A 22140-nucleotide genomic window follows, 5' to 3' on the forward strand; every position below is an offset into this window, starting at 1 on the left:
TTCCTCTTGCAGTGAAGACACACCCTTTCCGGTCTGGTACAGAAGCCGGCTAGCAACCAGGAAATTGGCGGAACCTGGTGGCTGAACGCTTGCACCTGGAGGGTTTGGTTTGTGAAAAGAACACTTCCGGCCGGCGAGTTTTTAACCCCGCATGTCATTAGGTCGGCGCCCAACTCTCACGTTCCGATTGGCCATGGTGACGCTGGAAGGCGGGCTTGCGTATGGGGTCACGCTCTCCTATTGGCTGCTGGTGCGGTGGCGGTTCGGGGTGAGGGTAGCACGTTGAGCTGAAGGCTGTGCGGAGCAGCGCGGCGCAGAGCCTGGTGTTGAGCTCAGTATGTCGTGGGAATCCGGGGCCGGGCCAGGTCTGGGTTCCCAGGGGATGGATCTCGTGTGGAGTGCGTGGTACGGAAAGTGCTGCAAAGGGAAAGGGTCGTTGCCACTCTGGGCCCACGGCATCGTGGTCGCCTGGCTCAGCAGGGCCGAGTGGACCAGGTGACGGTTTATCTGTTCTGTGACGACCACAAGTTGCAGCGGTACGCGCTTAACCGCATCACGGTGTGGAGAGCAGGTAAGGTGGCGGATTCGGCCCTTTTGCCTGCGTGTTGGTGGCGCTGCACCTCTTCCTTTGTCGAGTTTCTATAAGGCCCTGTTCTCCAGTCTTCCCCTAAGTCGCCTAAAGTTGCCCCTCTCCCAAATGCCTAGGGGAACGCCGCGGCCATCCTTGCGCTAATCCCGTTTGTGGATGGAAAGTAAGGGTTGTGCCTCAACAATTCTCTTGTTATATCTGTGAGGTTTACCCATTACCTCCAAAAAGTGACCTTCTCCCACTTGGAGAGGATGCCGGAGGGACTAGTGAGGCCTGAGCCAGGGCTTAAGGAGTAGGTTAATACCCTTGGGTGGATTTCCGATTTCAATGGGGAGGAGGTCTTGCCTGCAAAACCATGTTTGAGTGGGGCGCCTCAGTCCAGTTGGTAAGATTGAGTTGGGAGCCGACTAACAAGGGATAAGGGGCTCCTCTAGCTCAATGAGTTGATTGGGGGGGGGGGTGAAAGAAAGGGGTGTGTCCACACAACTGTTGATTGACAGTCTACCAGTTAGGTGTCCTGTATACGGCCTAGTCAGCCCCTCATGTCCTGTATACTGTTGGATCCCACAGACATTACCCTGTCTCCTTCACCTTCTTGTTTTGTGTCTGTTCATGCTCTCTTGAACCAGAATATGATGGGTGTAGCCTGCAACAACCTAGGTTCTGAGGTGGAGGGTAGACCAGTGTAAGAGCTCTTTATGATGGTGCTGGACTGTGACCCTTTAGGTCAGGCAACGAACTCCCTCTGGCAGTGGCTTCTACTGCTGACCTGATACGCTGTAAGCTCTTGGATGTAACTGGTGGCTTGGGCACTGATGAACTTAGACTGCTCTATGGCATGGCATTGGTCAGGTAAGACCTGCATGGGGTAGGGGTGGAGGTTGGCTTTGGGGACTGGAGGCAGGGGAGGCATGTGATAAGCAAAACTTGGCTTCAGGTGTTATCTGAAGCAAAACCCCGCGTGTACCTCAGTGTGGATCAGCCTGTGATTATTGCCTGACTTAACAGCTTTTGGTACCCTCGCCAACACATTCCTCTTTTTCTTCCTTTTTCCTGAAAGTCTTCTCTTCCATTTTTCTTTCTCTCTTGGAATGTAGAGGAAGGGATTCAGACCAGGTGATCTCTGTGGGTCTCTTGATAGTCTGATATTTTTTCTTACCTTTGAATTCCTCACCCAGAGGAACTTGTCTGAATGGCTCGATGTCCTTGCCCGTGATTTAATGTGGACTTTCCAACCCTGTCCCTGTCTATTCCTAGCACCACCCTTTTCCCCTTCTCTCCCTCATGAACACTGAAAGATTGCTGAGTTATGGAAGTGGAGACATGGGCTTGGAATTCCTGACTTACAAAGTGACTCATAATGGTTCTAGCTGTATACACATTGGAAAAAAGGTTGCTACTGAGTTTTCATATCTGTCAAAGTCTTTGTTTATCTATTGTTCCCCTTGTCTGCCTTGAGATCCTCCCTTTCTCTTCTTATTTTCTCCATTGATTAGCTGTGCTCCCCATTATCTGATATAGTCCTTTGCAGCATTTATAGCATATTATGTTCTAGCCTAATACATTACATTATGTCATGATTATTTATCCTAGACAGAACTGTTCAAGACTAGCGCAGTGTCTTATTCATCTGTATGGCTTCATTATAGGGCAGACTCTCATTAAATGTCGGAATGGATGGAACTGTCCCTGCTCTGGCTGACACCAGCTGTAAGAATAGGACAGGACAGTCAGTGGAAAAGTTGTGGAAATGCAGGGTTTCAGTAACTCAGCAAAGCGTTCGGAATAAAATGGTTCCTTGGGCTGTGCCACTTATTTTTCCCTCAACTCCAGGTTTGTGAATCTCATCTCGGAGAGGAAGACAAAGTTTGCCAAGGTCCCCCTCAAGTGTCTGGCTCAAGAGGTGCGTATGATTCAGTGAACTTGCTCAATTCTCTCTCCAAGAGGGTTCACCAAATGGTCATGGGGTAATGTGGTCACACAGTCAGACTAGCTCATCCCATCACTACCAGCCAAGCCCTGCAAGAATCCCAGAACCTCAGCTTCCAGCCTGAAGGAGGCACAGTTGCTCCCTTGCTCATGACTGGTATCTCAGAGGGCTTGGCCTGCCCAACTTGCTGGAGGAGCCCAAATGTAGCACTGGGTGGGGACAGGAAAGAGGTGACAGTCAGAGGGAGGAGACAGCTCAGCCACTGTGAGTCACTTTGTAAATCAGGAATTCCCATCCCATGTCTCTACTTCTGTAACTTAGACATTCCTGCCCTGAGTGAGTATGTGAAGTGTGTAGAGGCCCAGAGGGCAGGCATGTTCTCAGTCATTAGCACTTCCCAGAGTAGGTGTAGGAGGAAACAGGGGTAAAGGATACTCAGGGAGAAGGACAGGGTGGAGGGAGGCTGGAGACGTGATTGTTAATGCTCATTCACAGGTATTTATTTGTTGTAGAAGGGTGGTTGGTGGTTAGGGGAGGTGTGTGCCTTTTCTGTTTCTGATTTTCTTTTCTTTTTTTGAGATAGAGTTTTGCTCTGTTGCCCAAGCTCGAGTGCAGTGGCGTGATCTTGGCTCACCACAATCTCCGCCTCCCGGGTTCAAGCGATTCTCGTGCCTCAGCCACTCGAGTAGCTGGGATTACATTTATTTTTGGTAGAGACGGGGTTTCACCATTTTGGCCAGGCTGGTCTCCAACTCCTGGCTTCAAGTGATCTGCCCGCCCTGGGCTCCCAAAGTGCTGGGATTATAGGCATGAGCCACTGTGCCCGGGCCACTTTTCTAATTTTCAATACTTCTTCCATAGAGCAGTAAAAAAAGAATAAGGAGAGCTGGTTTTTGATCTTGGCTCTGTCACTATGATTGGAATCTTCTTTCAGGACCTCTGTTTCTCTAGTTGTAAAATGGGGCAGAGGGTGGTCAGGATAATTAATCTCTGGCTCCCTTCCACCTTTAATATTTTCCAATTTCTATACTCACACCCTCCCCTGTAATCAGGTAAACATTCCGGATTGGATTGTTGACCTTCGCCATGAGTTGACCCACAAGAAAATGCCCCATATAAATGACTGCCGCAGAGGTGAGTCCTCAGAGGGTATGCCTATTACAGTTAAACCCAGGGCCTGGGCTTGGTGGCACTGAGGTAGAGGGATAGGCAGGAGGGTCTTCACCTGGAGCCAAGGCTGGGACTAGGGTGAAAGAAGTGAGGCCTCGCCTTGTACACAACATTTAAAGCGGGGAGAAGTCAAAAGTTCCATAATCAAGATAAATAACATATTAATGTGGAAAAATTCATGATAAACATAATATCAAAACTTTAAATAAAACAGGATTAGTATTACTGATTTCTCCTTTTGTTTCAGCTTCCAACATGGCTTGGCATATTTTGATACCTTGACTACAGAGGTTTTTTTTGCCTGCCCTTAAGTTGTTTTTTGTTTGTTTGTTTGTTTTGAGACGAGTCTCACCCTGTTGCCCAGGCTGGAGTGCAGTGGCACGACCTTGGCTCACTGCAACCTCCACTTCTCGAGTTCAAGTAATTCTCCTGCCTCAGCCTCTTGAGTAGCTGGGTCTATAGGCACACGCTACTACGCGTGATTAACTTTTTTTTTTTTTTTTTTGAGACAGAGTCTCGCTCTGTCACCCAGGCTGGAGTGCAGTGGTGTAATCTCAGTTCACTGCAACCTCCACCTCCTGGGTTCAAGTGATTCTCCTGCCTCCGTCTCCTGAGTAGCTGGGATTACGGGCACCCGCCACCATGCCTGGCTAATTTTTTTTTTTTTTTTTTTTGTATTTTTAGTAGAGATGGGGTTTCACCATGTTGGTCAGTCTAGTCTTGAACTCCTGACCTCATGATCTGCCCGCCTCGGCCTCCCAGAGTGCTGGGATTACAGGCATGAGCCACTGCACCCGGCTGTATTTTAGTAGAGTTGGGGCTTCATCATGTTGGACAGGCTGGTCTCAAACTCCTGACCTCAAGTGATCTGCTCACCTTGGCCTCCCAAAGTGCTGGGATTATAGGCGTGAACCACAGTGCCCGGCCACTCCCCCATTAAATGTTGTTCCTGAAGTAGTCCCTCGTTAGTCTCACATACCTCTCCGTAGTTGAGGTGGGGAGGTTGTCAGACATGAGCCATCAGCAGTGTTATGAACCCAGGAGTTCCTTGGACCCCCATCCCAATTAAGAGTCCCGGATTTAGCCTCACCTTTTGTGATGGGAAAACTGAGATCTAGAAAAGGGGAGACTTGGCCAACGCCATGTAACTAGCTAATGGGGCTGATTCCTACTTCTCCCACTTACTAGCCACTTGCTGTTTTTGCATCCCGTCTCTAAGTCCAATAATAGTTTTTTTCTAGTAAAGGTGCTCGTGAGCAGGATAAAGCAAAGAACGGGGATAACCCAGAGTGAAAGAGGCTGCTTCTGGATATTTGAGATTTGAACCTTGGAGCCAAGCCTTTTCCTGGGGCCTTCCTATAATGCCCACAAGATGAGGCTGGAGGCCTGCTAGCTGCCTGCCTGATCCTGTGGCACTGCCTTCCTTCCCTCCTCTAGGCTGCTACTTTGTCCTAGATTGGCTCCAGAAGACCTATTGGTGCCGCCAACTGGAGAACAGCCTGAGAGAGACCTGGGAGTTGGAGGAGTTCAGGGAAGGGATAGAGGAAGAGGATCAAGAGGAAGATAAGAACATTGTTGTTGATGACATCAGAGAACAGAAACCAGAGCCTCAGGATAATGGGAAAAGTGCGGAGTCAGATGTAAAGGCCGATGGAGACAGCAAAGGCAGCGAAGAGGTGGATTCTCATTGCAAAAAGGCCCTGAGTCATAAAGAGCTATATGGTAGGTGTTTTGGAGGGCAGAAAGGGGCCCATGAGCCCAGAAGGCTCAGGCTTAAGAGTTAATGCTGTTTATTTCCCTGGCTCAGCATTTCCTCTGGGGCTGTGGTGAGTCTTAGCTTAAAACATTACTGTCACAAACCATCTTCCTGGCTAGTTTCCATAGTATAATGGCTGTCACATTCACTTCACAAACCATCTTGAGCCCTGTGAAGTAGTTGGGGAAAGAATTCTAGCTCCCCAATTACAACTCAAGAAATGAGGTGAGAGAGGCTCAGAATCCCATCAGGAACAGGGGTCTGGGCTGGCAATCCTATCTGTTTCCCCATTCTGTTTTCAGAAAGAGCCCGAGAACTGCTGGTATCATATGAAGAGGAGCAGTTTACGGTAAGAAAGTGCCCTGGACTTGATGTGCTCTCATCTGCCCCAGCCATTTCTTGCCTCTTGCCAGCTACCTGATGAGAAGGAATTTGAAAGAAAAGTGACAAAGCGTGAGGGAACTTCTCGGAAAGAGAGAGGGGGGAACTAGGAAGGACACAAGAGGAGCAGAGTCCAATTGACTGATCCTCCACACCGATGGAAGGGAACAGATGATGAAGTTTGCGGATAATCTGCCCCACTGGGTGGTAGGGAACAACTGGGAATGGGTAGTTGCGCAGCCTTGCAATTCCGCAGCTGACCAGTAGATGGGGCCCACGAGCTTCCCTAAATCAGGTGAGCTGGAGGGGTTCTGTTTTTAGGGAGGTCACTCAGAAACCATTTAGTTCAGTCCTCCCTTTTCACAGATTAAGAAATTGAAGCCATGGATGAGTGAAGGGACAGGCCCAAAGTCACATATACAGTTAATGATAGAACCAGGATTAGTACCTGGATCTCCCAGTTACCTTTCTTCTGTAACTCATTGCCTCCCCTCATCCCTGGCCCTTTGGCCTAAGGGTCTCTATCTCCAGCCAAATTCTCCCATTGAACGTCTCAGTATTTGCCCACAGGAAATTCAGTTGGAGGAGGGAGGGAGAGAGAAGGAGGAGAAAGTCTCATATTTGAGAGTCAGGCTATTTTTAGTTGCAAGGCCATAGGGGAGTTGTGGGTCCACCCTTGCATGCCCTACCCTGTCCCCTGCAGGGCAGTGCTGAGAGGTCCTATGGGAAGGGATCCTGGAGGGGTGGAGGTGGCTTGCTTGGCTGAACCAGGCTTCTGATGGGACCCTCTTTACTGGCAGGTGCTGGAGAAATTTAGGTATTTACCTAAGGCCATTAAGGCGTGGAATAACCCGTCCCCACGTGTAGAATGTGTCCTGGCAGAGCTCAAGGGCGTTACATGCGAGAACAGGTGTGTAACTAGGTAACTGGGAGCTGCGTATTCTCTAGGATAGAGGGTAGCAGCCTCATTGAAATTGGTTTCCCTATCCTAGCTTGCCAATCTCTGCTGTACAGAATCCCAGGGATAATCCTGATCCCCTCCACAGTGACCCTACATTTGGCAGAACTGTTTGCCCTCGACCCTGCCAACTTCCAGGTGGGGGTTGCCTATACTAGAATGGCCAGAGGAAGGAATGCCCACTGTCATCCATCTCCTGGCCAGCTGCTTTCCTGTCTGTCGGGTGGCATGTGGAGCTCTTGACAACTAGGAAAATCCCTTGATAATTACCACCTCACTGCCTAGCCCTTGTCTAAGTTTGAGGTAAAAGATAATATGGTGGCATTACTAGTCTTGTCTTTTTTTTTTTTTTTTGAGACAGTATCTTTCTCTGTTACCCAGGCTGGAGTGCAGTGGTGCAGTCTTGGCTCACTACAGCCTCCACCTCTTGGGTTCAAGTGATTCTCATGCCTCAGCCACCAGAGTAGCTGGGACTACAGATGTGAGCCACCACGCCTGGCTAGTTTTTGTATTTTCAGTGGAGACAGGTTTCACCATGTTGGCCAGGCTGGTCTCAAACTCTGGCCTCAAATGACCTGCCTGTCTGGACCTCCGAAAGTGCTGGGATTACAGGCATGAGCCACTGAGCCTGACCTTTTCTCTTTTTTTATGATAGGGTCATGCTCTGTCATCCAGGCTGGAGTGCATTGGTGTGAACATAGTTAACCACAGCCTCAACCTCGCAGGCTCAAGAGATCCTCCCACCTCAGGCTCCTAAGTAGCTGAGACCAACAGGCATGCACTACCACATCTGGCTAATTTTTTAATTTTTTGTAAAGGTGGGGTCTCACCATGTTGCCCAGACTGGTTTCAAGTTTGGGGATTCAAGAGATTTTCCTGCCTTGGCCTCCCAAAGTGCTGGGATCACAGGTGTAAGGCACTGCAGCCGGCCTGGTCTTGTCTTGTCTTTTTTTTTTTTTTTTTTTTTGAGATGGAGTTTCGCTGTTGCCCATGCTGCAGTGCAGTGGCACGATATCGGCTCACTGCACCCTCCACCTCCCGAGTTCAAGGGATTCTCCTGCCTCAGCCTCCCAAGAAGCTGGGACTACAGGCAAGCACCACCACGCCCAGCTAATTTTTCTATTTTTAGTAGAGATGGGGTTTTGCCATGTTGGCCAGACTGGTCTGGAACTCCTGACCTCAGGTGATCCACCTGCCTTGGCCTCCCAAAGTGCTGGGATTACAGATGTGAGCCACCACGCCCAGCCTGGTGTTTTCTTTTGAACTGCCTTTGGAGGGTATTAGCATCCCTTGGATAGTCATGATTAGGGGAATAGAGGCAGGACCTTCTCAGGGTCTGGCTCCTAGAGAGTAAGTTCCTTGTCTCTCAAGTATGGCTGTGAGCCTTTTTTTTCCGAAACAAAGTGCTCAGCTCAGTCTAGAGCAGGCGCATGGTATGTCTACCCATTCTTCTTTCCTCCCTAGCTCTTGGGGGCTTTCTACCTAAATTCAGCTGGAAGGGCTTTGGGGGACTTTCCTCTAAGAACCTGTGGAGGCAGTGCTAAACCTCAGCTAAAGAGAAGTTGGAGAGTGTAGGTAGGTGGTGTAGGTGGCAGAGTAACCCTGGGTGAAAACTACAGTGTAGGCTGGGATTGCCCCTGGAGTCTTCTCTTCATGTCCAGGATACTAGTTCCAAAAGTATTTTATCAGTGTTTGCCCAGCCTAGGTTTCTTGGCTCTACCTTTCACCAAAAGAGTTGGTGGTGGCTTCATTAGCAGCTGGGAAAACTATGCCCCTAACACAGTAGCGTCTGCCTGGTAAAGCTGGAGTTTGGGATCTAAGTATGTCAATTTTCCAGGCATTAGGACACCTTGGGAGCTCTTTTTTCCACGTCTAGGCTTGGTCAGCTAGGAGAATGTCTGTATCTGTTTAGTGTTGCTATAAAGGAATACCTGAGGCTGGGTAATTTATGAAGAAAAGAGGTTTGTTTATATCATGCTTCTGTATCCTGTACGAGAAGCATGGTGCCAGTATTTGCTTCTGGTGAGAGCCTCAGGCTGCTTCTTCCACTCGTGGCAGAAGGCAAAGGGGAGCCCACTTTGCAGAGATCAGATGGCAAGGTGGAGGGGGAGATGTCAGGCTCTTTTTTAACAACCAGCTCTTGCGGAAACTAATAGAACAAGAACTTGATACTGTGGGAACAGCACCAAGTCATTCATGAGGGATCCGACCCAGTGACCCACACCCCTTCTACAGGCACCAAGGTCAACATTGGGGATCAAATTTCAACATAAGATTTGGAGGGGACAAACATCCAAACTATAGCAGAGAGCCTCTTGGGAAGCCACTAACTCTGGAGGAATCAGCTTGCTGTTGCTGGTGTAGGTTTGAGCTATTAACCCATTTATGCTGGCGGTTCCAATAATGGAACACTAGGCATAAATGGGTTAATAGATAGAGATGGGAGATTATCTCTATAGCCTATTCCTGCAACCCCTCTAACTTTGTTCTGGGTTTTTAGAACCCCCTAGTAATAAGGCCTGTGGACCATATTTGGTCTAGCAGTTGGGTCCCCAAGGTTTCTACTTCTAGGATCTAAAAGAAGGTAGCCAGAGAGAAGAGAAGGGGTAGGGTACTGGAGAGTGGTTAAGAGAAACAGACTGCAAGAACTGAGTCTAAAAGCCCTTGACCCCATGATCCCAGGCATTTAATTCCTTCCTCTGTGGATGTGGAACTTTTTCCTGTCTGTGTGTTGAAGTGTATTCAGACACTACTGCCCTCATTATGGGCCATAGATCAGCATTAGTGCTTGGTAAGCACTTGTTCAAAACCCATTGATCCCAGCCTCTAACCAGCCCCTGCCCGAGGAGGCTGAAGGCTAAGATCCAATTGTCAACTCCCTTCCTCCCCACTCCTACCCACCCACCACCCCTCTCCCTATACTGCTTCAGCCACTTGAGCCAGAGGCATTAACTGCTTTGGAGGTAGGTGGAGGAGTAGGAAAGGGTCTTCTGCCAGCATCACTTTGCTAAATTAGTGTCCTCTTGTTCCAGGGAGGCTGTGCTGGATGCTTTTCTGGATGATGGCTTCCTTGTCCCCACATTTGAACAGTTGGCAGCTTTGCAGATAGAGTATGAAGGTAGGGTTCTGGGGGCTCACTGCACCCTTAGGGTTCTGATTCCTGGGTGGGAACACCTGGGGTGGGCTGGGGGGCCCTGGGTTGGGGTGTGAAGGCTGTTTCCTGCCATTCCGCGGTCTCTGAAATTCCCTCAGCCTTTCTCGCTGAGCAGAACAGATAGCCTCACTGACAGTTGTGGGGCTGTCCTTAAGTGGTCTGGAATGGGATGGGGTGGGATGGGGTGGGGTCGGGGAGTCTTAATGACATTATTGTGCCATGTTCATTGTGATTTGGCTGCTAGCTAGAGAGCTAGAACAGCAGAATGGAGGGGCCTTGTGAGGTCATCTAGTCCAACATCCTCATGTTACAGATGGTCAGACTGAGGTCCAGAGAGGGGAAGGTACTGACCCAAAGTCACACAGTGAGTTATTGACAAAGCTGAAGCTAGAACCAGATCTCTGTTTTGTTTATACTTTATTTTGAGTCAGTTGTTGGTTGCCAGATACTAACTGGTTTCTCTCTCCCCACTGTTCTGCTCTCCTCTTTCCTTTGTTCTGCGGTGGCAACTCTGTTGTTGGTGGGGGGCTTGGCTCATGCGCGCGCACACATTCTCTTGCTCTCACTCTCATTTCCTTTCTCTTGCTGTCTCTTGCTCTCTCTTTCGTGCTCTCCTGCTCTCTCCCTCCTATTGCCCCCTCAAATGGGTGTCCCTTACAAACCAGAAAACGTGGACTTGAATGACGTCCTGGTGCCAAAGCCGTTCTCTCAGTTCTGGCAGCCCCTGCTCAGGGGCCTGCACTCCCAGAACTTCACGCAGGCCCTATTGGAGAGGATGCTCTCTGAACTGCCAGCCTTGGGGATCAGCGGGATCCGGCCTACCTACATCCTCAGATGGACCGTTGAACTGATCGTGGCCAACACCAAGACTGGTGAGGGAGACTAGCCCTAGCCCTAGGGCCTAAGGCAGCCCAGGCAGGAGCCTCTGCCGCTGTCCTCAGCTCTCTGCTAAGAAGCACCAGGCAAACACCTCCCGTGTTAAAGGTTTAGGTTTGCCCAAGAGGGCCCCGCGGAAGCAGTGGACAAATCTCCCTTTTCCTTTTCTTCTCAGAGCCAACTAAACTGGGCTGGGGCAAAGTGCCCTGAATTCTTTGAGCAGTTGGGAGGTATAGGTGGGGCGTCTGGGGGGATGGGGAGGGACAGAGCCAAACTTTCTGAGGTGAAATGTTGGGTGGGGGGCTCACTGCTTCCTTCTCCTTAGATCCTCTCTTCTCTCTCAGGACGGAATGCTCGCCGATTTTCTGCAGGCCAGTGGGAAGCAAGAAGGGGCTGGAGGCTGTTCAACTGCTCCGCCTCCCTTGACTGGCCCCGGATGGTTGAGTCCTGCTTGGGCTCACCTTGCTGGGCCAGCCCCCAACTCCTTCGGATGTAAGTCTCTTGAATTCCATCCGGTAAGAGGGTGAGGCCCTTCAAGCCTCGGGGCCACACTGCCCTAGAATGACTGAGTTAGAAGGGCCCTTTGGGGACAAGCTAGCCCACTCTCACTCCCACTGACAGATGGGACAACTGAGTCCGGGGCGGGGGGGTAGGGTTTTCTTACCTAAGATCATACAGCTTAAGACCTGACTGAATTGAGTCCAGTGTGGGAATGGATAAGACAATCCCCCTAGAGTGCTTAGCACAGTGGCCTGCACAGAGTAAGTGCACAATAAATGGTAGCTGCTGTTTATTATTGAACCCAGGTCTTCTGACTCCAAGCCCAGTGCTGTTTCCTCTATTATCTTTCCAAAGTATACCTCCGATAGTTGCTTAGCAACCTTCAGTTGCTCCCTATTGCCTTCCTGTTAAGTCTAGGCTTCTCAGCCTGACATTCAAAGATCTTTCTGATTCTGGCCCAACTTACCATGGTAGCCATACCTCCTGTGAGTCTCCTTTACCCCATCCACCCTGGGTTCTATGGTCAAACTGAATATTGCACTGGTAAATACCTGTGGTTGTCTCCCTTTCCTTTTCTCTTTCATTTCCTGACCCTGAGCCACTTCCCTCATAATCATGGAAGCCTTTAGCACCTGATTTCCTTCTTGCTTTCTTGAGCAATATCTGTTTCATTTGGATGACTCATCTGACACTCTGCAGCTCCTCAACTCCAGTGACTTTCATTCTCCACTACACTCAGCAACCCATTTCCATCATTCGGAGCTGTTCCACCTCTGAAAGCTGACATCCCAGCATCCCACTCGGTGACCACCACTTCTCGTCCTTCTAGTTCTCACCCTTGCATCCCATGACATTTGCTCTTTGCCTGCATCCAGATCTCCATCCCTCCATTTCCTGCATCCCTTGACCTTGCTTCCCCTCTATCCTGTCTGTGGTTGCTCAGTTCGGCCACTCATCATCAGCACCTTCAGCTTTGCCCATCCTTTGGCCATATCTGACTTGCAAACCCCTGAGCTGTAATTGATCCTCCCCATTCTGCTTCCCCTGCTCCTCAGCCAGGGTAGCTGAGCTCTGCTGGAGAAAACCACATAGCCCTGCGGATTGCTGCCACTGCAGAGGTATGATTTTTAATCTTGGGCGAGGCCTCAGTTCTGCTTGTCTGAACTTTTACTTGTTTTCTGACCACTTTCTCTCCCATTTCCTCACTATTCTAAACCCTTACCGCTCACCTCAAGCCCCTCCCCCTCTCCCATTTCACCCTAGCTTCCTCGAGCACATGGAGGCATCCAGCAGGGCCCCCTCGACCTGAGGTCCAGCCCTCGTGAACTGATCTGCGGCTGCACTCAACCTTCTCGCCAGTCTCAGGATGAGGTGGCCTTGCCCCACCTCAAAGCCTGCTCCTCCACCTGTGCTCTGGAGCCACCTCTGCCAGCATCGCTGGGGCCTCACCCCAGCCTGTACCTTGCTCTGCTGGCTCTTGCTCTTCAACCTAGGAACGTGCCTGAGCTTTTCTCATCTTAAACAAAACAACAGTAACAGCAACACAAGCAAAATCTCCTTTGACCCTGCATCCCTCTGTTGGGTTATCATCAGCTTATCATTCCCACCCTTCCCATCAAAACATTTCAAAAGAGTAGTCTACACTCAACACTCTCCATTTCCTCACTACCCTCTTACTCCTCAACCTGCTGCAATTTGACATTCACCCCCAGAGTTGCTTTGACCTCCTAATTACCAAATCAGTGGGCCCTTGTCAGTCTCTGTGTCTGCTGCATTGATGCTGTTTACCACCCCTTCCTTGAAAGATGCCTGTGCTTATTACTAGTTCCTGTAAAGTGTTGAGACCCAAATCTGTCTAGCTCTGGCCCTTCCCCAAGATTCAGCCTCCTGTACTCGACTGCATGTCAGACATCTCCCCTTGGATGGCCGACAGGCACCTTACTGTGACCAAAAGAGAATTGGTCGTCTTAGTCCCCATCTCAACTCTAAAGTGATCTTCCTCCTCTGTTCCCTATCTCACTTGGTGGCAGCACCATCTACCCTGTCCTGTTGACTCTCGAATACTTCCCAAATCTGAGGTTTTGTGTTGCCGTGTCTACTTCCCCTAGTGTCTCCTTCCCTCTATCAGACTAAGCTTTTCAAGGGCAAGGACTCTACATCAGCTGTCTGTGCCCCAGCACACCACACAAGTCTAGGCACCAAACAGGCCTCAGTAAATGTTGTTGAATTGAACCATGCTCTGCTCTCTCATTCCTAGCAGTGCTGTCCTTGGTGGGAGCTGACCCAGTGCCTGGGGAATGAATGAAGTGGGAGTCTGGATGCCAAGACCCTCTTAGTCCCTGATCCCCCTATTGAGTCCAAAAGTCTTTCTTTAACCCTGATGACATTTGGGACACAGAGGTATTTGTAAGATTTTAAAAGTGGCTTTGTAGACAAAGTCAGTCAAGGCAAGACTTCCAGGAATTGGGACTGAACAGCCACATTGCCAGATGTGTGCTCCAGACTAGAAGTGATGTGGATGGGTGGGAAATTGGGAGGAGAACCAAAAGGGCCTGGATGAGTCAGAGTTTCGAGAGGAGGCATTTGAACAATTCGAGCAGGAGAAAGAATAAAGCAAGTTTCAAAGTCCAGAAGGAACATGGCATGTGTATGTAATGGGAGGGAGGGAATGACAAGAGCAGCATGGAGAGGTTTGGATAGGTGGCCTTCAAGGTACTTTCCAATCCTAAGTGCCTGCAGAGTGGAAGCTGCTGGTCTTGGAGAAGTCTGGACCACAGAGATCTTCTCCCAACCCAAGCATACCAGAGGGATGCGAGACATGCCAGCAGTAACAGCGGCTCACTTGGGTACGATTTCTTGTGCACAGATCCTGCCTTTCCCAGATAAGCAGTGAATCTAGTCCTAATCACCCCATTACACAGAGTGGGGAACAGAGGGTGTTTGCCTAGGTATTATGCTGCAAGTCAGAGCTGGGGCCAGAATCCAGATAGCCTGTCGTTAGTCCCATGCTCTTCTGTAATACTCCGCTAGATTGTATTATTGCAGAAAGCATCTGTTAAGCACAGAACTTGGCTTTTGTTTACCCCAGAGAAAAAAATAAAAGATACTATTGGAAATAAGTGTCAGGCATGGTGCTGTGTTTTTTTGTAGAGGTTAATTTCATTTACTTTGACACAGCAGTCTTGGGAGGTGGAAGTATTATGTATTATAACCTATTTGACAGATAAGACATTGAGGCTCTAAGGAGTGATGGGACTTATCTAATAGCCACACATTTGTTGATGGTGGGACAGGGATCTTGGCCCAGGTGGTGTGACCCCAAAGTCTACCTTCATTCCACCAGCCTGAATTCTGTGACCTCAGTCCTGAGCTATGACCAGACATACTCAAGGAAGGGGGTGTATCTTAAGATTTGCATCACCCCTGCGCCTTAGTGGTCAGACTAATGGCTCAAGATAGCAGGTGGGTAATCATAAGCAGGTTGATGAGGCGTTTTGCCAGTATCAAGTGTCTGGGAATATTTATTATTAATCACACTAATGGACCACCATGAGAGGACAAAGTTTCTCTCTGGCTTTTCATCTGATAGGGCTGGAAGCTTTTCAAGCACTTTCCCCAGCCAGCCAATATCAATTTAATTTGAACCACTATCCTCTTGGAATATGAAATTGGCTCCATAGACAGGATCTCCCAGTCAAGTCATCAGCCCCCCAGCCCTGCCCCCACTGACCAGTCACCCTGCATATGTGACCAGTCTGCATGTGCCCAGAGAAAACAGCCTGCTAAGCTCATGGCCCGTCTGTGAACCATCCGCATCCATTTGTGACCGGGTGCCCGTTAGGTACCAGGTTCTATGAGAGGCTCTGTGAGGGGTACTCACCCTCTTCTCACCTCGAGCTCCCCTTCCCAGCAGCTCTGTATCTGTTGGTGGTTTTGCTGTTGGCGCCGTCTTTTGTGTGCACAGTGTCATCATCTTTAACTCTGCCTGACCCCTGCCATCAGTCACCAAGCCCTGCTCTCTGTCTGTCTGTGTATCCTTCACAGCTTCACTCCATCCCATCTCCACTGCCAGTGCCCCAGGTCAGCCCTCCCCGACTCTGGCCTCAACTGTCGGAACAGGCTCCTCCCTGGTCTCCCTGGTCTCCCTGCCTCCAGGCTGCCTGTCCGGGCCAGCCTCCACATAGTCACCATGGTGATCTTCAGAAACATGGCCTTCATGTGTACTCAGAATTGGCAAGTGACCCCTCACACACACACCAATGCACACACTTACCTTCCCAGCCCTCTCTTCCTCCCACGGCTCCTCAGCACAGGCCGTGCCCTCTAGCTGGGCTACTCACTGCACGCAGCAGCACCCTGTGCTTGCTCTTGTCTCTGGGCTTCCCGGGCCCTACCTCCTGCACGAAAGCCCTCCTTGGTCTTTCCTGCCCTCCTCGTGCTCTCTGTCTCCCTCAGCCCCGCAGTGCCTGCAGTAGGTTTGCAGTGCTCATCTGGCCTCCCTCCCACATCCTGCTTTGTCTTGTCAGCCGCTGCTTTTTTTTTCTTTTCCTCCATTCCAGGCTGGGCTGTAGCTGCTCCCATAAAGGGATCACAGTTTGTGTTCCACGCAGAAGGAGCCCAGAACACTTCCAGGCATATCCTTGGAGCTCAAGACAGGTTGCTCAGCTAGGCCAGAGAAGAGAGGGATCTGCTCATTTCCAGCCCTGCAGGCCTGTTGGCTGTTTTGTGTATTTATGTAGCTTTTAAGTGCAGACTAATAGCTATCATTTATTGCATGCCCACTATGTGCCAGGCACTGTGCCAGGCATTCTATGTGAGCTTTCTTATTTACTCCTCCCAACAATCCTATACATTAGGTATCATTATTGTCCTCATTTTACCTGAGAATGGAAGTGAGGCACAGAGATGAACCACAGAGCTTGTTCGGGGTCCATGGTCCTGTTGTTTCTATGTTCTGTCTGCTCTACTACACTGCCTTTCAGAGGCAGATCTGGAAGTTCAGAGACCAAGTTCAAACCCTGGAGAGTTGGGGTATGAAGTGGCTTGGGATTTTGAATCTTTCCTACCCCATCCCTCCCTTTGCTCAGCATCTTCAAAGCCATGGGGCAGGGCCTGCCAGACGAGGAGCAGGAGAAGCTGCTGCGCATCTGTTCCATTTATACCCAGAGTGGAGAAAACAGCCTGGTGCAGGAGGGCTCTGAGGCCTCCCCCATTGGGAAGTCTCCATATACACTAGACAGCCTGTATTGGAGCATCAAACCAGCCAGCTCCAGCTTCGGGTCTGAAGCAAAGGCCCAGCAGCAGGAGGAGCAGGGCAGTGTTAATGATGTCAAGGAAGAGGAGAAGGAGAACGAGGTCTTGCCAGACCAGGTAGAGGAGGAGGAAGAAAATGATGACCAAGTGGAGGAAGAGGAGGATGAAGATGATGATGAAGACGATGATGATGAAGATGATGAAGAGGAAGACAGAATGGAGGTGGGGCCTTTCTCTACAGGGCAAGAGTCCCCCACTGCCGAGAATGCTAGGCTTCTGGCCCAGAAAAGAGGAGCTTTGCAGGGCTCTGCATGGCAGGTTAGCTCAGGTAAGAACTACTTTGTTCCCACATGAACTTCTTTTCTCTTTGGCTGGCTCTTGAGGCTTCCTTCTACCCTAGGAAGAGATGGAAAGTAGCAGGAGGTAGCCAATGTGAGGCAAGCCTGGAGGCAGCCTGGTGCATAGATGACAGGTGGCTTCTCCTGCCTCTTAGGATGGAGCCTGTGAGTGCCAGGGACCACTGTCAGGCTGCTGGCTACCTCATATAAAGAGCACATTCTGAGAGGATGACATGGGTGTGAGCCCTGGGCAGTAACATAGAGGCAGAAGATAGCAAAAAGTAGGGAATGTGGATGTATATGGTTCTGCACGTGTTTTTCACTTGCAGTGAGACAGTGCTTTCTGTGTATGTGTGTGTGTGCCTCGAGGCTGGCTGGTCATGAGACAAGATTTTGCTCTGTGTATTAGAAAGAAGGAACCTAGGGCATTAAGTCAGAGAAACAGGAAGTGAAATCACAAGAGAGAATAAGGAATGCTGTGAGTTTTAGGTGAGCACACAAATTGGTGAGACTGAAGCCAGGAAGAGGCTGCAGGGAGGGTTAGTGATAGGGATCTGCTCTTCCTTTTGAGTACCCTTGCTTAGGTTAATGAACAGGAACCTCGGAGGCTGGAAGACCCAGAAGGAATGACAGAACAGTGTGGAGTCTGTGTGCTGAAGCCTGGGGAGGGAGGGAGAACAGCTGGGCCTGTGTGGTGTGGGGTGGGCAGTGGCAGAAAGTGAGAGGGGAGGCAGTGAATGAGTTTATAGAGAAAGATACTATGGCCTTTGTTTGCCCTTGTATGGACAGGGTGGAAGGGCTGGAACATAAGACACAAAATCTGTCTCTCTGTGTGTGTATATGGGCATGTGCCTATACCTGCTGGCCAAACCATGGCCCAGTGACAGATAACTTAGGGCAAAGAGGGCTGTGTTGGGGGGTCTTTGTAAATATTGAAAGGGAGGGGCATTGACATAAGCAGACGTGTGTGTGTGTGTGTGTGTGTGTGTGTGTGTGTGAAAAAGGGAAAAGTAGGGGCAGTTAATGTGTGTGTGTGTGTGAAAAAGGGAAAAGTAGGGGCAGTTAATGTGTGTGTGTGTGTGTGTGTGTGTGTGTGAAAAAGGGAAAAGTAGGGGCAGTTAAAGAAGTCATGGCCAAGCAGGCTGTTGTACAGCTTTGTAAAGAGGAGGCCGGGTTGCTGAAATCCATGAGGGCTAATAGGTGTCTGTGAGAGAGAAGTGACAGCATTGAGGCTGGCGTCTATGGAGGGGTAGTGGGAACAGGCAATGAGATATAGCCATCCAGAGGTGGCCTGTATGTTCACACTGTCACTGGGGACATGTACAAGGGTATCAGGATAAAGAGGCAGGGGCAGTGATATAGACAGCATTGGGGATATAGTGATGATAGATGATTGGGTCAGTGACAGAGCCTATGTGGGTAGTGGTCCCTGTGCACGAAGGTGTCTCTGTATCATGGGGTAATGCAGGACATTAAGACAGGTACAACTTCCAGTAAGAGAGCCAGGGGAGGGGGATGGACAAGTAGAGGAACAGTCCTTCCTGAGGAGCTCTGGGTTACATAAAAAATTGGTCCAGAGTTGACACATTATAGAATGCCAGGGGCATTATGACAGGGAGAATTCTTTGAGTACCAGGGAGATGCAGAAGGCCAGAAATGGAAACTATGTGGAATGCACTAGTGAAGGCTTCATTTGAAAACACTGAATGCATTTGTGGAAGGATGGGGAGGGACATTTAATATAATACTGTGTGGTAGGTGTCTCAGTGATAGGACAGAGCGGGATGGGGGATGCCCGGCATCCCCATTCTAAAGTGGAGCATCTGTATGTGGGGGGATATGAGTTGTGAATGTGGAAAGTCTAGAACGTTAACTCTCCCTCTCTCCTTTGCCATTGCTCCTTCTTTGTGTACACATGTGTGGGGAGGTAGGGACAGGAAGATTCCTGGTTGTATGCCAATGAATGAGGTTTGTGGGAGGCAGGGAGTGAACAGGACAGTCACTGAGTGAAGGGCTTGTATATGTGTGCTTCTGTATACATACTTGGGTGGCTGTGAGGGGTGGGATGTGTAGTGAGACAACCCTTCCCCAGAAAAGGGGTGTACCTTGTGCATCTTGGGGCAGGAACTGCAGGGGACAGGGGAACATATTATCTCAGGGAGTCCACCCTGAGATGGGCATGGGGGTGTGTGTGTATCTCTGCATTAAGAAAATATGTGGTATTCAAACAGGCAGGGGAGTGTGTGTGTAGATTTGTAGGAAATCTACGTCATTCAGATACTCTGAGGTACTGGTGGATTTGGGGTTGGGGGGGAGGTGCTTTGGGAATTCTGGGACATCCAGACCCTCCATGATGTGTCCCTGTGTGTGTGTCTGCAGACAGGGAAATAGGGTGAGGATGAGAAGTTGAAGCAGTGATACAGCCAGGTCTGAAGTTGTATTTGTGTCTGTGTGGGAACATGCCTGGGGAAGTAGGAAAAGAGCAAAGAGGGACAAAAATGTCTGTAGTTGTATACTTGTATATGTAAACAAATAGAGGGAAGAAGGACCATAAAGAATGTGTAGTGAAGCACTCTGGTGGAGAGGGGCTCATGAGAAGTGATACCGAGAGCAGTGAAGCTGGAGATCCTGAGAGAGCCCACCCGTGCTAAGTGGGGTGGGTGGATGGACAAGGTGAGCAGGCCTGTGCACCAGTCGGAGAACCAGCTCATCAGCCCAGTCTTGCCACTTCCCTTTGCTCCACAGAAGACGTGCGATGGGACACATTTCCCCTAGGCCGAATGCCAGGTCAGACCGAGGACCCAGCAGAGCTCATGCTGGAGAATTATGACACCATGTATCTTTTGGACCAGCCTGTGCTAGAGCAGCGGCTGGAACCCTCAACATGCAAGACTGAGTGAGTGCCCATGGCAACAGGATTTCTCACCCCCTTTCTCTGCCACCTGTGGGAGGGAGAGAAGACAAGGTGAGGTGGGTGGGGGAGGTAGCTGTCCACAGTCAGGGCCTAAATGAGTGAAGTGTAAGCCCCAGTCCCGGCTGGGCCCTTGCCAGCTTTCCTGTCCCTAGTGTGGGGAGCCAGTGAAGTAGCCACACACAGCTGGGCTTGGCATCCCTCTCAGATTGCATTCAGTTTGTGTTTATGGATGGACGTGTGTGTGTGTGTCTGTGCACACATTTTGGGAGGAGAAGGGTCCATAGCTTTCAGCAGATTCTCTTAACTGGTCCACCACTCCTAAAAGGTCAATAATAGATGCTCTCATCCAGCTTTTTCATGTTCCTGAGGAGAAAACTAAGGCCCAGAAAGGGGAAGGGATTTGTCCAAATGTGCACAGAGTAGTCAGTAGGCCTCCCCACACTGTCCAGGCACCTTGGTAGCAAGGCCTGCACAGGGCTTCATGCTGTCCCTCGAAACTCGCCTCTGAATCACAGGCGTGGGAGCCCTTGGGTCACCAGGGAGCCAGGAACCAAGCAGCCCTTGCTGAGGGGCTATGCTGGTAACACAAAGGAGCCCATCCAAAGGGCCTGTACATTCCAGAATGCTGGGCCATTCTGACCAGGAAAATCCTGTGAGTACTAGAGAGGAACCCCTGCAGGGCCCTGAAACCGAGTCTTTTCCTTTGCTGCCTGCCTACTCCCTGGGAGATGAACCCCTCTTCATCTGGACATCCTGGGAGAGGGCTATAGAATCCAGGGGCCCCAGAAGCAGACCAGACCCAAGGCAATGCCATGGACTCTGTCCAAGGCCACGGGCCAGGGCCAGCAGGCCTCTTGGAGAGGAGAGGCGGCAGCTGGGGAAGCCAGGAGATCTGTAGTTGGGAGTGGGATTCACATGTCTGAGACAGAGGTGCCCTTACCCGTCCTTCCCAACCAGCCTGGTCCTGGGTAAGGATGGCTTATTGAGTACCATGGATATCAAGGGTAAAGTGTGGGCAGCTGGAGCTGTTCAGTCAAGAAGGAAGCTGATTCAGCCCAGCTCCCACATCCACTGTAGTCAGGAGGTTTCCTCTGCTGTGGAAGGGCATGCCCATCCCTGCTCCTTGTCTCAGCTCCACCCCTGACTTGGCTATGTGGCCTTGGGCAAGTCCATTCCCATCTCTGGGCCTCAGTTAACTTATCTGTAAGATTGTGGGTGATGGGAGGTGGTGGGACTAGATCATCTATAAGGGTTTTTTCAGCTGCAGTAGTGTAACCATGGATCTGTCTGAGGGTAGGATGATGGCTTTGCTCTCAGCTGTCACCCTCACCCAGCTGGAAGGACCTTGACCTGCGGGAAACAGGGGAAGCAAGAGTGTTATGAGCAGGGCCAGGGAGAAGGAGGGCAGAGCCACCCTCCCTAAAGCAATCTTGCAACTGTGGGCCTTGTCTTATAGCCCAAGCCTGGCCTTGGACCCCTTAACCAGCTATTGGGTGTGGGAGGGATCCAGCCTGGAGTGCCCTGGCCCCGAAGCTCTAAGGCCTTGAAAGGTGGCCCTGTTAAGGCAGCTACTTTCAATGTCTTGGGAGTCAGGTGGTGTGGGGCCCCCTCCCCTACCTCAACCCAAACAGCTCTACTTTAATCTGGTTTATCTACTAGGGCTCTGCATAAAGCTTCATTTAAAAAGCTCCTTGCCTCCTTCCCTCCCTTCCTCAACTGAGGAGAGGGCCAAGCCACCCCTGGGGTCCACATGAAGTCGTTTCTAGGATTTGCTCCAGCCTCTTTGTAAAGCCAGACAGGAGAGTGGGCCCATCCACAGATACACACATGTCAAGCACACTTGGCTCCTCCAGAGCCTAAAGCTGCCTCCTTCCCTGACTGACCTCCCACTCTTTCCTCAGCACCTTGGGCCTGAGCTGTGGTGTCGGCAGTGGCAACTGCAGCAACAGCAGCAGCAGCAACTTCGAGGGCCTTCTCTGGAGCCAGGGGCAGCTGCATGGGCTCAAAACTGGCCTGCAGCTCTTCTGATGGCCATCCCTGGTGCAAGTGTTCATCCAGCCCTGCCAGGGCAACAGCCTACCCCCTAGTACAACTGATGCTCCCTGAGACAACCTGGGAGACAGCCTGGATCAGCCACATCAACTCAGTTGTCCACCACAGGGGAATTTTGAATGTCTTTTGTTTTTGTTTTGTTTTGAAAAATAATAAACAGGCAACTGTAGTTTTGGTGTTTGTGAGATGAAGAGGGTGGGTCCTGGGGCAGACCAGTATAGTTTTCCCTTTACTGTGGAGGCTCCAGACAAGGCTTGACCAGGAACCA

General features: G+C 50.3%; 1 protein-coding gene across 1 annotated transcript; it reads left to right on the top strand.

Annotated features, from left to right (window-relative positions):
- The first annotated feature begins 255 nt into the window (after positions 1 to 255).
- Positions 256 to 22041, top strand: LAS1L (LAS1 like ribosome biogenesis factor). Its single transcript, XM_033201144.1, is given in 15 exon segments — positions 256 to 488; positions 491 to 569; positions 1313 to 1441; positions 2423 to 2492; positions 3572 to 3653; positions 5127 to 5411; positions 5748 to 5794; positions 6627 to 6736; positions 9817 to 9902; positions 10252 to 10302; positions 10604 to 10810; positions 11159 to 11306; positions 16403 to 16896; positions 19652 to 19802; positions 21722 to 22041. Coding segments are annotated over 15 exon segments (2217 nt in total). The 5' UTR covers positions 256 to 337; the 3' UTR covers positions 21849 to 22041.
- Positions 22042 to 22140: the final 99 nt, after the last annotated feature.

Source organism: Trachypithecus francoisi, unplaced genomic scaffold, assembly GCF_009764315.1.
Source record: "Trachypithecus francoisi isolate TF-2019V2 unplaced genomic scaffold, Tfra_2.0 Lachesis_group6, whole genome shotgun sequence".
In the NCBI taxonomy this organism is placed as follows: domain Eukaryota; kingdom Metazoa; phylum Chordata; class Mammalia; order Primates; family Cercopithecidae; genus Trachypithecus; species Trachypithecus francoisi.